This window comes from Carcharodon carcharias, chromosome 21 (genome assembly GCF_017639515.1).
Source record: "Carcharodon carcharias isolate sCarCar2 chromosome 21, sCarCar2.pri, whole genome shotgun sequence".
Taxonomy (NCBI): domain Eukaryota; kingdom Metazoa; phylum Chordata; class Chondrichthyes; order Lamniformes; family Lamnidae; genus Carcharodon; species Carcharodon carcharias.
In genome coordinates this window covers 86,160,496-86,174,074 of record NC_054487.1, presented here as the reverse complement: position 1 = coordinate 86,174,074, position 13,579 = coordinate 86,160,496, and the positions used below count along the sequence as shown (strand labels likewise).

At 43.3% G+C, this 13,579-nt stretch overlaps 1 protein-coding gene across 1 annotated transcript in view; it reads left to right on the top strand.

The window, feature by feature from the left end:
* nup37 (nucleoporin 37) overlaps positions 1 to 13,579 on the top strand; it is a 38,444-nt gene that overhangs the window by 21,751 nt on the left and 3,114 nt on the right. The window contains exons 5-6 of the mRNA XM_041216058.1: positions 7,608 to 7,698; positions 12,147 to 12,328. Coding sequence (XP_041071992.1) covers positions 7,608 to 7,698; positions 12,147 to 12,328 — 273 coding nt within the window. The remainder of the gene's footprint in view (positions 1 to 7,607; positions 7,699 to 12,146; positions 12,329 to 13,579) is intronic.

Genomic DNA, 13,579 nt, shown 5'->3' with positions numbered 1-13,579 from the left:
GTAGTGTGGGGGGGTTGGGGGGGGGGGGTGGGGGGTAACATATTAGCATGGATAAAGGATTGGTTAGCTAACAGGTAGCAAAGAGTGGGGTTTTTCGGATTGGCAAACTGTAACTAGTGGAGTGCCACAGGGATCCGTGCTGGGGCCTCAAATATTTACAATCTATGTCAAAGACTTGGATGGATGTATTGTAGCTAAATTTGCCAATGAAACCAAGATAGATAGGAAAGTGATCTGTGAAGAGGACCTAGAGAGTCTACAAAGGGATTATAGTTGGTTAAGTGAGTGGGCAAAAATCTAGCAGATGGACTATAATGTAGGAAAATGTGAACTTGTCCACTTTGGCAAGAAGAATAGAAAGCAGCATCTTATTTAAATGGAGAGAGATTGCAGAGATACAGAGGGATTTTGTGCATAAATCACAAAAGGTTAATATTCAGGGACAGCAAGTAATTAGGAAGGCAAATGGGATGTTGGTGTTTATTGCAAGGGGAATTGAATATAAAAGTAGGGAAGTTTTACTGCAGCTGTACAGGGTCTTGGGTGAAACCACATCTGGAATACTGTGTACAGCGTTGATCGTCTTATTTGAAAAAGGGTATAACTGCATTAGGAGCAGTTCAGAGAAGATTCACTTGTCTCATTCCTGGGGTGAAGGGCTTATCTAATGAAGAAAGATTGAACAGATTGGGCCGGTATCCTTTGGAGTTTAGAAGAATGAGAGATGATCTTATTAAAACATATAAGATCTTGAGGGAACTGTATAGGGTGGATACTGGGAGGATGTTTCCTCTTGTGGGGGAGACTAGAACTAGAACAGTTTAAGACTAAGAGGTCTCCCTTTTTTGACAGAGATGAGGGTCTTCATATGTGGAATTCTCATCCCCAAAAAGCAGCGGAGGCTGGATCATTGAATTTATTCAAGGCTGAGTTAGATGGATTTTTGATTAACAAGGGAGTCGAGGGTTATGGGGAACAGACAGGAAAGTGAAGTTGAGACCACAGCCAGATTAGCCTTGAATGTATTGAATGGCAGAGCAGGCTAAAAAAAGCTAAATGACTTATTCCTGCTCCTAAGTCCTTAAGTCATAGGACTTAACCAACCCACAGCAATGGTTGGTTTACCCATGAAATGGCCTAGGATACCATGCAGTCGTATCGAAAACAGCTACAAAAATCTATAAGAATAAACACAAATGGAGCACCCATCATTGACCTAGGCACTGGATTTGGACACAACAAAGGTGCATCCTGCCCAGCGGACGTTGAAAGGTCCTCCTCACTAACATTTGAGGACTTGTGCCAAAATTTGCAACAGCCTGATCGAGTCATACTCATAGAATTCTACCTTTCAACCAACATCCCAGACTCTTCCATCACCATCCCTGGGTGGATCGTGTCCCACCAGCAGGACAGTCACTCAGAGGTGGTGATACAGTTGGGATGGACGTGGGAGTTCTCAACATTGACTCTGGACCCCATGAAGTCTCGTGGCATCAGGTGAAATATGGGCAAGGAAACCTCCTGCTGGGTACCAGCCACCGCACCCCCCCACGACCTCCCCCCACCTCAGCTGATAAATCAGTACAGCTCAATATTGAACACCAATTGGAAGAAGCACTGCGAGTCTCAAGGGCACAGAATGAGGGGCTCAATTGCTTTCTCCCACTCTCCTCCTAGGGAGCTATTAAGGTCTAGAAAAGACTGTCTGAAAGGATGCCGAAATCATATTCCGTAGGAGCTTCCAAAAGGTAATTGGAGATGCATTTGAAGAGGCTTCGTTTGCAGCATTACTGGAGGCATGCAGAAAGTTGGGGTGGGTGAATAAATTGGGCAGCTCTTTCAAAGAGCCAGTACTGGCAAAGTGTGATTACTTTTAGAGAAATTAAACCTCTGCCTGCACTCCCTGATATACACACGCTAACTGATTGCTCTTCTGTTTTCTCTGTCTCTCTGGACCCCTGTTGCTAGGCAACAGCACAGTTTTTTTTTTAACTTCACTAAACTACTAACCCCCTTGGTAACCCATCTCTTCACTTCAAGAATTGTAAAACCTTATTAAAAATGCATGTAGACAAACAGGGCCCACACTTCCCGGCAGCCAGTTCACAAAAAAACCTCTAAATGAATCTAAAACCAGGCTTTACCTTTCTTAACAGCCAAATACAAAATATAAATTAAACTTAAAACTATACATTGTTCCTAATACTGCATAAAAAAAGTTGATCCTCAGGTTGCTGTTGGTTCTTTTGCCAATCGCCTTAAATCAGTGTCTAGCCCCCTCAAGATTTGGAACAATCTTCGTCTCAACTTTCTCTTCTCTAAGGAGAACAATCCTAGCTACTCCAATCTCTCCACTTAACTCTTCCTCATCCCTGGAACCATTCTTGTAAGTATTTTCTGCAGCATCTTCTAAAGCCTTTGCATCCTTCCTAAAGTGTGGTGCCCAGAATTGGACACACTACTCCGGTTGAAGCCGAACCAATGTTTTATAAAGGTTCATCATAACTTTCTTGCTTTTGTACTCGATGTCTCAAGATCCCTTATGTCTTTTTAACCAATTTCTCAACCTTAAGTGATTTATACACATATACCCAAAGGACTCTCTGTTCCTGTCCCCTATAGAAGTGTATTCTTTATTTCATATTGTCTTACCTCGCTCTGCAGTGGCTTCACTTCCTGCTACTCTACCGTTACCCTTGGTGTTCCCCAAGGATCTATCCTGGGCCCCTACTGTATATCTTCTATACGCAGCGATGTCATCCAGAAACACAGTATCAGTTTCCATATGCACACTGAAGACATCCAGCTCTACGCCACCATCACCATCGGCTCCAGTCTCTAAACTGTTAGGTTGCTTCTCTGACGTCCAGTCTAAAATGGGCAAAAATTTCCTCCAACTAAATATTGAAAAGCCATTGTCTTCAGCACCTGCTATATGTTTTTCACAAGCTACTGACTGAAACTCCCCTCCCTGGTAACTGTGTGAGGCTGAAACTAGACTGTTGACAACCTTGATACCATGTTTGACCCCAAGGTGAGCTGCCAGCCACATAATTGCACTGGCACTAAGACCACCTACTTCTACCCGTGTAACATAAGACAGGGTTAAAGTTGGCTCAGCTCAACTGCTGGTGAAATTCTCATCCATGCCTTTGTTACCTCTAGACTTGACTATTCCAACACACTGCTGGCTGGTCTCCCATGTTCTAACCTCTGTAAACTTGAGGTCCTCCAAAACGCTGCTGCCCATGTCCCAACTTGCACCAAGCTTCACCACCCTTGTGCTTGCTGACTTACATTGATTCCCGGTTAAACATCTCGGCCTCGAATTTAAAATTTTCATCCTTATTTTCAAACCCACCATGGCCTCACCCCTACCTAAACCTGTAACCTCCTCCAGCCCCACAGCCCTCCAAGATCTCTCTGCTCTGCCAATTCAGGTCCTCTTGATAATCTCTGATTTTAATCACTGCACCAATGCTGGCCATGCTTTCAACTACATGGCTCTAGGCTCCTTTAAACCTCTCCACCTCTCTCTATTTTCAAGACAATCCTTAAATCCTACTTATTTAACCAAACTTTTTGTCACCTGACCAGATTGCTATATAGCTCGGTGTCAATTTTGTTATAAAATGTCCTGTGAAGCTCCTTGATGCAAAGTTTTAAGTGAAAGCCACTATATAAATACAAGCCCAACATTGAAGAAGGGCAGGAGAGTTCTCCATGGTGCCTTGGCCAGTATTTATCCCTCTTGTCAACACTGCTGAAAAAGATTGGTCGTTATTATGTTGCTGTTTGTGGGAGCTTGCTGTGCACACATTTGGCTGCTATATTTGCTACATTCTCTCTTCCTTTTTCTCCTTCTCTGTGGAGTGTTGTCAAACACCAGACTAAAATCAAACTACAAAAAGTTCTCTTTATTTTTTACAAAACATGAAACCATCTGTTTAGGTGGGTGGGAAAGATCCCAAGGCACCATTTGAAGAGTAGGGACTTCTCCTGATATCCTGGCCAAATGCTTTCTTTTCATCCAACACCACCAAAGTTGATGAGATTGGCCAGCCATCTCTTTTGCTGCTTGTGGAATCTTGCTGTGCATGTAATTGAGCCTTTCAACACAATGGCAACTGGACTTGTGAGAACGAATTATCTGGATGAGGCATCTTGGGAATCTCCTGAGGATGTGAACGTGAGATATAAACCTGACCTCTTTCTTCCTCTTCTTTTGAGGCAGCTGCCTTGAATATATTTAGCCTTTTTTTGACCTATTTCTCTCTCTCTCTCTATCTCTCTCTGTAGCCAGCTTAATTTGGCACCAGTTTACGAAGGCTTTCAGTCCAATGTACTAACCCCAAACTAACCCCCATCAGTAAGCACCACCAAACCCTAAGGTAATCCTTTTCATTTCTTTTGTTGGCTCTGAAAATGAGAATCCTTCGTTCCTCCAAGGAGATGTGAGTGGGCGAAGAAGACGAGAGTTCATTGTGTGGGAGGCATTGAATATTTGAAAACCACTGGATTTGCCTACGTTTTGTGAAATTCTGGTGCATTTGCATTGTGACTTTAACTGATTATTCTTGCCAGTCTGTGCTCTTTTTGTAAGGGAACTGCAGATGGATACAGCAGTTTTATTATTTTTTATTGCCTCTTCACTTATATGCCAATAGCTGAAATCAATACCTTTCTTATTCAGGGAACTCCTCTTGATTCCAAGAAACATGTAGATTTATTTTTTCTGAAGTTTTCCATATAATTCTCCATAATTGTGTGACAGTGAAATCTCACAAAAACAAATTACATATTTTGAATTTACATTGTGCAATTTTGGTACATTCAACTAGCTTTACTTGTCCGTGTAACCTTTTGGAAGATTTGATAAAATGCATCTGCTCGTCAGGAAGCCTTTCACTCCTAGTTGTGCTTGAACAAGACCCTTTGCACAGCTTTTGTGTACTCAGGACTTGTACTGTGTTCAACCATGGCTCAGTGAGTAGCGCACTCACCTCTAAGAAAGAAAGTTGTGAGTACAAGTCCAACTCCAGAGATTTGAGTGCACAATTTAGACTGACACTCCAGTGCAGTACTGAGGGAGTGCTGCACTGTCAGTGGTCCTGTCTTTTGGAGAAGACATTAAATCGAGGCCCTTCCTGTCCTCTAAAGTGGACGTTAAAGATCCCATCCCTTATTTGAATAAAAGCAAGGAAGATCTTGCTGGTTTCCTAGCCACCATAAATCCCTCAACCAGTATTGCTAAAACAGATTATTTAGTCATTAACTCATGTGGGACCTTACTATGTGCAAATTGACTGCTCTATTTCCTATATTACAACAGTGACTGGAAATTAGGTAGGTAGGTCAGGTGTTTCTCACGTGTTGGTGCAGACTCGATGGGCTGAAGGGCCTCTTCTGCACTGTGATTCTGGGATTCGATAAAAGTACTTCAATGACTGTAAAGTGCTTTGTGAAAGGCACGATAGAAATGTAAGTTTGTTCTTTTATCATTACGTGGTGTTGGCATGCATGTATGTTCACACACACTCCTCCCCCCAGCTGACATAGAGTATACAAAGGAGCTACAATGTGTAAAGTTAAAAACAAAACAATACTGATCCTATATTCCTGAAGGTTTGTACAATCTCAGCATGATTAACCTGAATAAAGTTGTGAATGGTCACAGTGGACAATTTCAATATTTGCCTATCATATGCTTAAACTTTAGGATTCTCCTCTTATGGGTGAGCATTCCCACTTTTTATTTTACTCCTTCCCCTGCTCCAGATCGTTTCAGTTTTGCATCATACAGGTTGCAGGTGCCATCCTGCTCCTCATTCTTTGCACAAACAATGCAATGATGTCTCAGCGAAACTTTTCCCTTCAGCCTCAGTGGTTTTACCTTTATTCTGGAGGCTGAATTTGTAGCTGGGACTTTACAGAATGAACAAAACTCTAGCATATGTGATAATATAGAACAAGAGCAGTGGTCAAAGAATGGTGTGTTGAATGAGAAGAACCTGCCTATCCTTACCTCCTTTTCATGTCTTACCTTGACCTCCCCTAAGCAGATCGCAAACACAAGAAATAGAAGCAGGAGTGGCTCACTGGCCCCTGAACACACTCGACTATTCTGTACGATCTCAACTCCACTTTCCTGCCCACTTCCCCGTAAAACCTTGATTCCCTTAAAGTCCAAAAACCTCTAGACGTCAGTCTGAACGTACTCAATGATGAAGCATCTACAGCTCTTATAGTCGCTTGGTAGAATTTGGGTATTGCTGCAAAAAGAGACATGCTGTCGAAGGTTTTCATCTTGTACTCATTAGGACAGATTTGCCAAAATAACAAATCTAAAGGGAAGAACAGTTTATACTGCATAAGAAGCAGTTGCTGATTAGTAGAGGTGTTGCTGTGGAGAATACATGAGGGAACTGTTAACTTGGGGGACATCATTGCCCATGGCAATGCCTTGACCAGTCACAGTCAACCAGCTTGGTTTGTATTTAAACAAAAGCTTGGCAGTTAACTGTTCCCTGTTGCATTCACCATGGTAACTCCACTCCCAATTAGAGTCCTCTGGCCAACCAATTAACACCCGCTTCTCATGCAGCATAAATTGTTGTTCCTTTAGATTTGGTATTCTTGCAAATCTGTCCTGATGAGTGCAAGATGAAAAACTTTGACAGCATGTTTTTCTTTTCACCAATCTACTCCTGCCTTGGATAGAGAATTTCAAAGATTTGCAATCCTCTGAGTGAATAAATTTCTCCTCATTTCAGTCCAACATAGCCGTCCCTTTAACCTGAGACTATGCTCTCTAGTGCTAGACTCTCCAAATCTATTGACTCTACACAACCCAATTATTTATTTTATAGAACTTAATTAATAACTGGATTGCTGGGTTTTTTTCAACACATCTGTTTCATTGCTTGATTATTGTGGTCTATATTGAAATATTTCTCTGACCACTGGGAACACAACAAGAAGTATGCCGTTTGATCCATCGACTGTGCTCTGCAATTTTGTTAGCTCTTTTTAATCTTAAATCCCTGCTTTAATTCAGATTGCTTGGCTTTCTACATATCCTGGAATATCTTTCCTGTCCAGACAACTGTCAAGTTCCCTGTGGCCTCCAAACAGTCCATTTAAGTCTGGCCAACCCTTTGTTGGAGAGTTGACAAGAATGTTGAATGCACTAAAAAAAGTGGTTCTTTAGAAGTCCTTCCCTCAACACCCCTGCCTTAACCCTTCCTGAGAAACTTCCTCTTCAACCATGCTTTAACCCCATTCTGAGCTTTCCCTACTCCCCACATCAGCCTGCTCTTTATCCACTCTTGTATTGGATGCTCTCAGATGTTGCTTTATACCTTAAGCAAGTTTTAAAGAAGACATGTTCCCTTTAGTTATCTTTAACCATTTCCACCAAATATATAATTATTTATGGGATCTTGCATCAGCAAAATGCTGCTACATGAGTCACTGTAGATTAATTAACTGCATTCTGAGGGAAGAGGTAATGGGTTTATAAGCACATCTTTGTATATGGCATTCTAAGAGGATTAACTAGCCATCATTTAGAATTATGCGTCTTGTTCTGAAATGTTTTGCAGTATCTGGGACCTTGATGGAAACCAAAAGACATCGTTCCTCCTTCAGTCTCCAGGAATGAGCCTGTGTTGGCATCCCGAGGAGATGTACAAGGTTAGCCTGAAAGGTTTTTCTCTGTCGTATTTCTGCTTGCTGCTGTCGCCTTGAGATATAAAGAGATAGCATTAAACTGCAGCAGAAATTGGAAACATTGGGAGCATTAGCTCATTGGAATACTGAAATATAACACATTGGAACGCCAACACATCAGAACATAACGCTTTAAACAGGAGCTGAACAAGGCCATTTAGCCCATTGATCCTGCTGCAGAGTTCTATAACGAACATGGCTAATCCTTCACAACTGCACTTCCCTGCACTATCCCCATATCACTTGGTTCACCCCATATCCAAAGATCCATCAGCCTGTCTTGATTATACTCAATGACTGAGTATCCACAACCATCTGGGCTAGATAATTCCAAAAATTCACAACCCTATGAGTGAATAAATTTCTCTTCATCCCAGTCCTAAAAAAGCATCCCCGTATCCTGAAACTGTGACCCTGTGTTGTAGATTCCCTAGCCAGGGAAAACATTTTCTCAGCATCTATCCTGTCAAACTCCTTAAAAAGTTTTGTAAGTTTCAATGAGATTACCTCTCATACTTCTAAACGCCAGGGAATGTAGGTCTAGTCTACTCAATCTCTCCTCGGCTGGCAATTATTATATCCCAGAAACTGGTCTAGCAAATTTTCATTGCAATCCACTTTATCTTTCCTGGGTAAGGAGACCAAAACTGCACAGTATCCGAGGTGTGGTCTCACCAATGCCCTGTACCATTGCAGTAAGACTTCTTCATTCTTAAACTCCAATCCCTTTGTAACAAAAGCTAACATATCACGGGATGTGGGCGTCACTGCCCAGGCCAGCATTTATTGCCCATCCCTAATTGCCCTTGAGAAGGTGGTGGTGAGCTCCCGCCTTGAGCCGCTGCAGTCCATGTGGTGTAGGTACATCCACAGTGCTGTTAGGGAGGGAGTTCCAGGATTTTGAGCCAGCGACAGTGAAGGAACGGGCGATACATTTCCAAGTCAGGGATGGTGTGTGACTTGGAGCAGAATTTGCAGGTAGTGGTGTTCCCATGCATCTGCCGCTCTTGTCCTAAGATCGTGGATTTTGAAGCTGCTGTCGAAGGAGCCTTGGTGAGTTGCTGCACTGCATCTTGTAGATGGTACATTCATTTAACTTACTCATTCACAGGATGTGGATGTCGCTGGCTAGGCCAGCATTTATTGCTGCTGTCACTGTGCTTCGGTGGTAAAGGAAATGAATGTTGAAAATGGTGGATAGTATGCCAATCATCCAGGCTGCTTTGTCCTGAATAGCGTCGAGCTTTGTGAGTATTATTGGAGCTGCACTCATCCGGGCTAGTGGAGATTACTCCATCACACTTCTGACTTGTGCCTTCTGGATTGTGGAAAGGCTTTGGGGAGTCAGGAGGTGAGTTAATCACTGCAGAGTTCCAAGCCTCTGACCTTTTTTTTTTGTAGTCATAGTATTTATATGGCTAGTCCAGTTCAGTTTCTGGTTAATGGTAACTCCCAGAATGTTGATTGTGGGGGATTCAGTGATGGTAATGTCATTGTATGTCAAGGGAAGATGGCTTGATTCTCCCTTAGTGGAGATGGCCATTGTCAGGCACTTGTGTGGTGCGAATGTTACTTGTGAATTATCAGCCCAAGCCTGAATGTTCAGGTCTGGTTCATAAGCACACAGACTGCTTCAGTTTCTGAGGAGTTGCGAATGGTGCTGAACATTGTGCAATCATCAGTGAATATCCCCACTCCAGACCTTATAATGGAGGCAAGGTCATTGATGAAGATGGTTGGGCCTAGGACACCACCGTGAGAAATTCCTGCAGTGATATCCTGGGACTGAGATGATTGACATCCAACAACCACAACCATCTTCCTTTGTGCTAGGTATAACTCCCAACTGATTCCCATTGACTCCAGTTTTGCGAGGGCTTCTTGATCTCACACCCGATCAAGTGCTGCTTTGATGTCAAGGGCAGCCACTCTCACCTCACCTCTGGAGTTCAGCTCTTTTGTCCATGTTTGGACCGAGGTTGTAATGAGGTCAGGAGCTGAGTGGACCTGGTGGAACCCAAACTGAGCATCAGTGAGGTTACTGCAGTAAGTGTCGCTTGATAGCACCGTCGATTACCTCTTCTATCACTTTGCCGATGATCGAGAGTAGACTGATGGGGTGACAATTGGCCAGTTGGATTTGTCTTCCTCTTTGTGGACAGGACACACCTGGGCAATTTTCCACATAGCCAGGTAGATAGATGCCAATGTTGTATCTATACAGGAGCAGCTTGGCTAGGGGCATGGCAAGTTCTGGAGCACATCTTCACTATTTCCGGGATGTTGTCAGGACCCGTAGCCTTTGTAGTATCCGCTGCCTTCAGCTGTTTCATGATTTCACATGGAGTGTATCGAATTGGCTGAAGGCTGGCATCTACTGATGCTGGGGACCTCCGGAGGAGGCTGAGATGGATCGCTCACTCGGCACTTCTGGCTGAAGATGGTTGCAAATGTTTCCGCTTTGTCTTTTGCACTGATGTGCTAGACTCCCCCATCATTGAGAGTGGAGATATCTGTGAAGTCTCCTCCTCTAGTGAGTTGTTTTAATTGTCCACCACCATTCACAATTGGATGTGGCAGCGCTGCAGGGCTCACATTTGATCTGTTGATTGCAGAATTGCTTAGCTCTGTCTATCACTAGCTGCTTCTGCTGTTTGGCATGCAAGTAGTCCTGTGTTATAGCTTCACCAGGTTGACACCTCATTTTTATGTATGCCTAGTGCTGCTCCTGGCATGTCCTCCTGCACTCTTCATTGAACCCTAGCTTGACTGTAATTGTAGAGCCCTCCTGATTGCTTGCTTTGCCTGTAAGTTAACTTCCTGTGCTTCATGTACAAGGACATCTAGGTCCCTATGAATGCAAACATTTCACTTTCTCTATTCAAAAACTATTCTGTTATTTTAATTTTTCCTACTAAAATATATAATTTCACATTTGCCACATTGTATTCAATTTGCCATATTCATAGGCCCAACCATCTTCAGCTGCTTCATCAATGACTATCCCTCCATCATAAGGTCAGAAGTGGGGATGTTTGCTGATGATTGCACAATGTTCAGCAACCATTCAAAACTCCTTAGGTACTGAAGCAGTCCCTGTCCATATGCAGCGAGACCTGGACAACATTCAGGCTTGGGCCGATGTTTGGCGCAAATGTTACTTGTCACCTAAGTGGCAGGCAATGACCATCTCCAACAAGAGCGAATCCAACCATCTGCCCTAGTCATTCAATGGCATTACCATTGCTGTATCCCCCACTATCAACATCCTGGGGATTACCATTGACCAGAAACTGAACTGGACTGGCCATATAAATACTGTGGCTACAAGAGCAGATCGGAAGCTGGGAATCCTGTGGCGAGTAACTCCCCTTCTGACTCCCCTAAGCCTGTCCACCATCTACAAGGCACAAGTCAGGAGTGTGATGGAATACTCCCCACTTGCCTGGATGAGTGCAGTTGCAACAACACTCAAGAAGCTCAACACCATCCAGGACAAAGCAGCCTGTTTGATTGGCATCCCATCCACCACCTTCAACATTTCACTCTCTCCACCACCGACACACAGTAGCAGCAGTGTGTACCATCTACAAGATCCAGCGCTGCAACTCAGCAAGGATCCTTTGACAGCACCTTCCAAACACGTGATGTCTACCAGCTAGAAGGACAAGGGCAGCAGATGCATGGGAACACTGCCACTTTCAAGTTCCCTCCAAGTCGCATACAATCCTGATTTGGAAATATATCACCGTTTATTCACTGTCACTGGGTCCAAATCCTGGAAATCCCCCCTCCAACAGCACTGTGGGTGTACCTACACCACATGGACTGCAGCGGTTCAAGAAGGCAGCTCACCATCACCTTCTCGAGGCCAATTAGGGATGGGCAATAAATGTTGGCCCAGCCAGCGAAGCCCACATCCTGGGAACAATTTAAAAAAAAAATAGCACATTGGAACACCCATAAGAAAAATTCAATAAATGAGAGCAGTTTTGTTTGACTCTGTAGCCATTTATCCCCTTGAACCTGTCTGCCTTGCAATGAGATCATGGTTAATCAGTGACCTATCTCAATTTAAGCATGACTCCCTAAATTATACCTTCATGCACTCATTCTGAAACTCTCTCTGATGGCCTTCACTTTGCAAGTCCTCTTCAATTACCACACCTAACCTTTCTCCCATAGCTGCTCAGTCAGCCCCAGTATGGGACGTGCCAGCTGTAGTTTGATTTGTCCTGACCAATTCGATGTTACTGTGAGCATTTGTTGCATTGATTTGAGCACCAAACCTCACAATGATGCAACACAGAAGGAGGCTATTCACCCCCAGCCCATCATGTAAATACTGGCATGCTTTCAGTGTATCTTTGGTTTAGTGATGTGCAGTTGACTGTTTGCTTTTGTCTTTGTAGCTGATGGTAGCGGAGAAGAATGGAATCATTCGGTTTTATGACCTGGTCACTCTGCAGGCCATCCTGTCTCTGGACTGCGGCCAGATGCCGCTGCTGTCCGCAGATTGGTGTCTGAGCAACACCATCAAAGTCGGTGCCGTTGCGGGGAATGATTGGCTGATCTGGGACATCACTCGCTCCAGGTATCCTGCTGGAGGTTTTGGGAAGGTTGGGGGAGGGGCAGTGGGAATTAGTCGAAGAGCCCCTTGACCCAATTCTTGAAACTCTCACAGGCCAATTGACACTATGCATTTAGCTGTGTAAAACAGAGGGAGTTAAATATCTGCTTGGGAATGGGATTAAGGGTTATAGGGGCATGTGCATTTCTACTCGCCATAAGATTTACTAAAATGACACCATAACTGAGAGGGTATAACCAGTGGAAGGACTGTACAGTTTATGGTTCCTTTTCTCAGAAAACAGATAGGAATAAATGCAGCATTTTCATTTGGCAGACTGTAACTTGCAGGGCACCACAAGGATCAGTATTTGGACCTTGGCTATTTACAGTCTAATGACTTAGTTGATGGGACCGCATGTGGCATATCCATGTTTGCTGACCTTACAAAGTTAGGTGGGAAAGTGCATGGTGAGGCAGATACAAAGAGGCTGCAGAGGGATATAGACAGGTTGGGCGAGTGGGCAAGAATACGGTAGATGAAATACAATGTGGCAAAGTGTGTATCCACTTAGTAAATAAAAAAGTAGAATTCTTTTATGGGAAATATTTGTATTTAGATTGAGACACTTTGGTGTCCTTGTACATTTTGTACATGAATCAAAAGTTAGCATGCAGGTACAGCAAGCAATTAGGAAGACAAATGGTATGTTAGGTTTTGTTACAAAGGGATTCGGGTATAAGAATAAAGAGGTATTACTACAATTATGCAGGGAATTTGTAAGGACACATCTGAAGTACTGCATGCAGTTTTGGTGATCTTATCTAAGGAAGGATATGCTTTCCCTAGCATGAGTATTCACTAGATTGGTTCCTGGGATGTGAGGATTGTCCTATGAGGAGAGATTGAGTAGACTAGGCCTATATTCCCTTGAAGTTAGGAGAATGAGAGGTGATCTCATTGAAACATGTAAAATTTTTAAGGCGTTTGACAAAGTTGATGCTGAGAACATGTTTCCCCTAGTTGGAAAATCTGGAATACAGGGTCATAGATACATGTTAAGGCGTCAGCCATTCAGGACATAGATGAGGAGAAATTTTTCACTCTGAGTTCTGAAACTTTGGAAAGAGCTGTGCATACTCTGTCATTGAGTCTATTTGAGGTTGATAGATTTTTGGGTCCTAAAGGAATTGAGGGATATGGGGTAGTAGAAGAAGTAGGATTTGACGTAGAAGATCAGGCATGATTGTATTCAATGGCAGAGCAGGCTCCAGG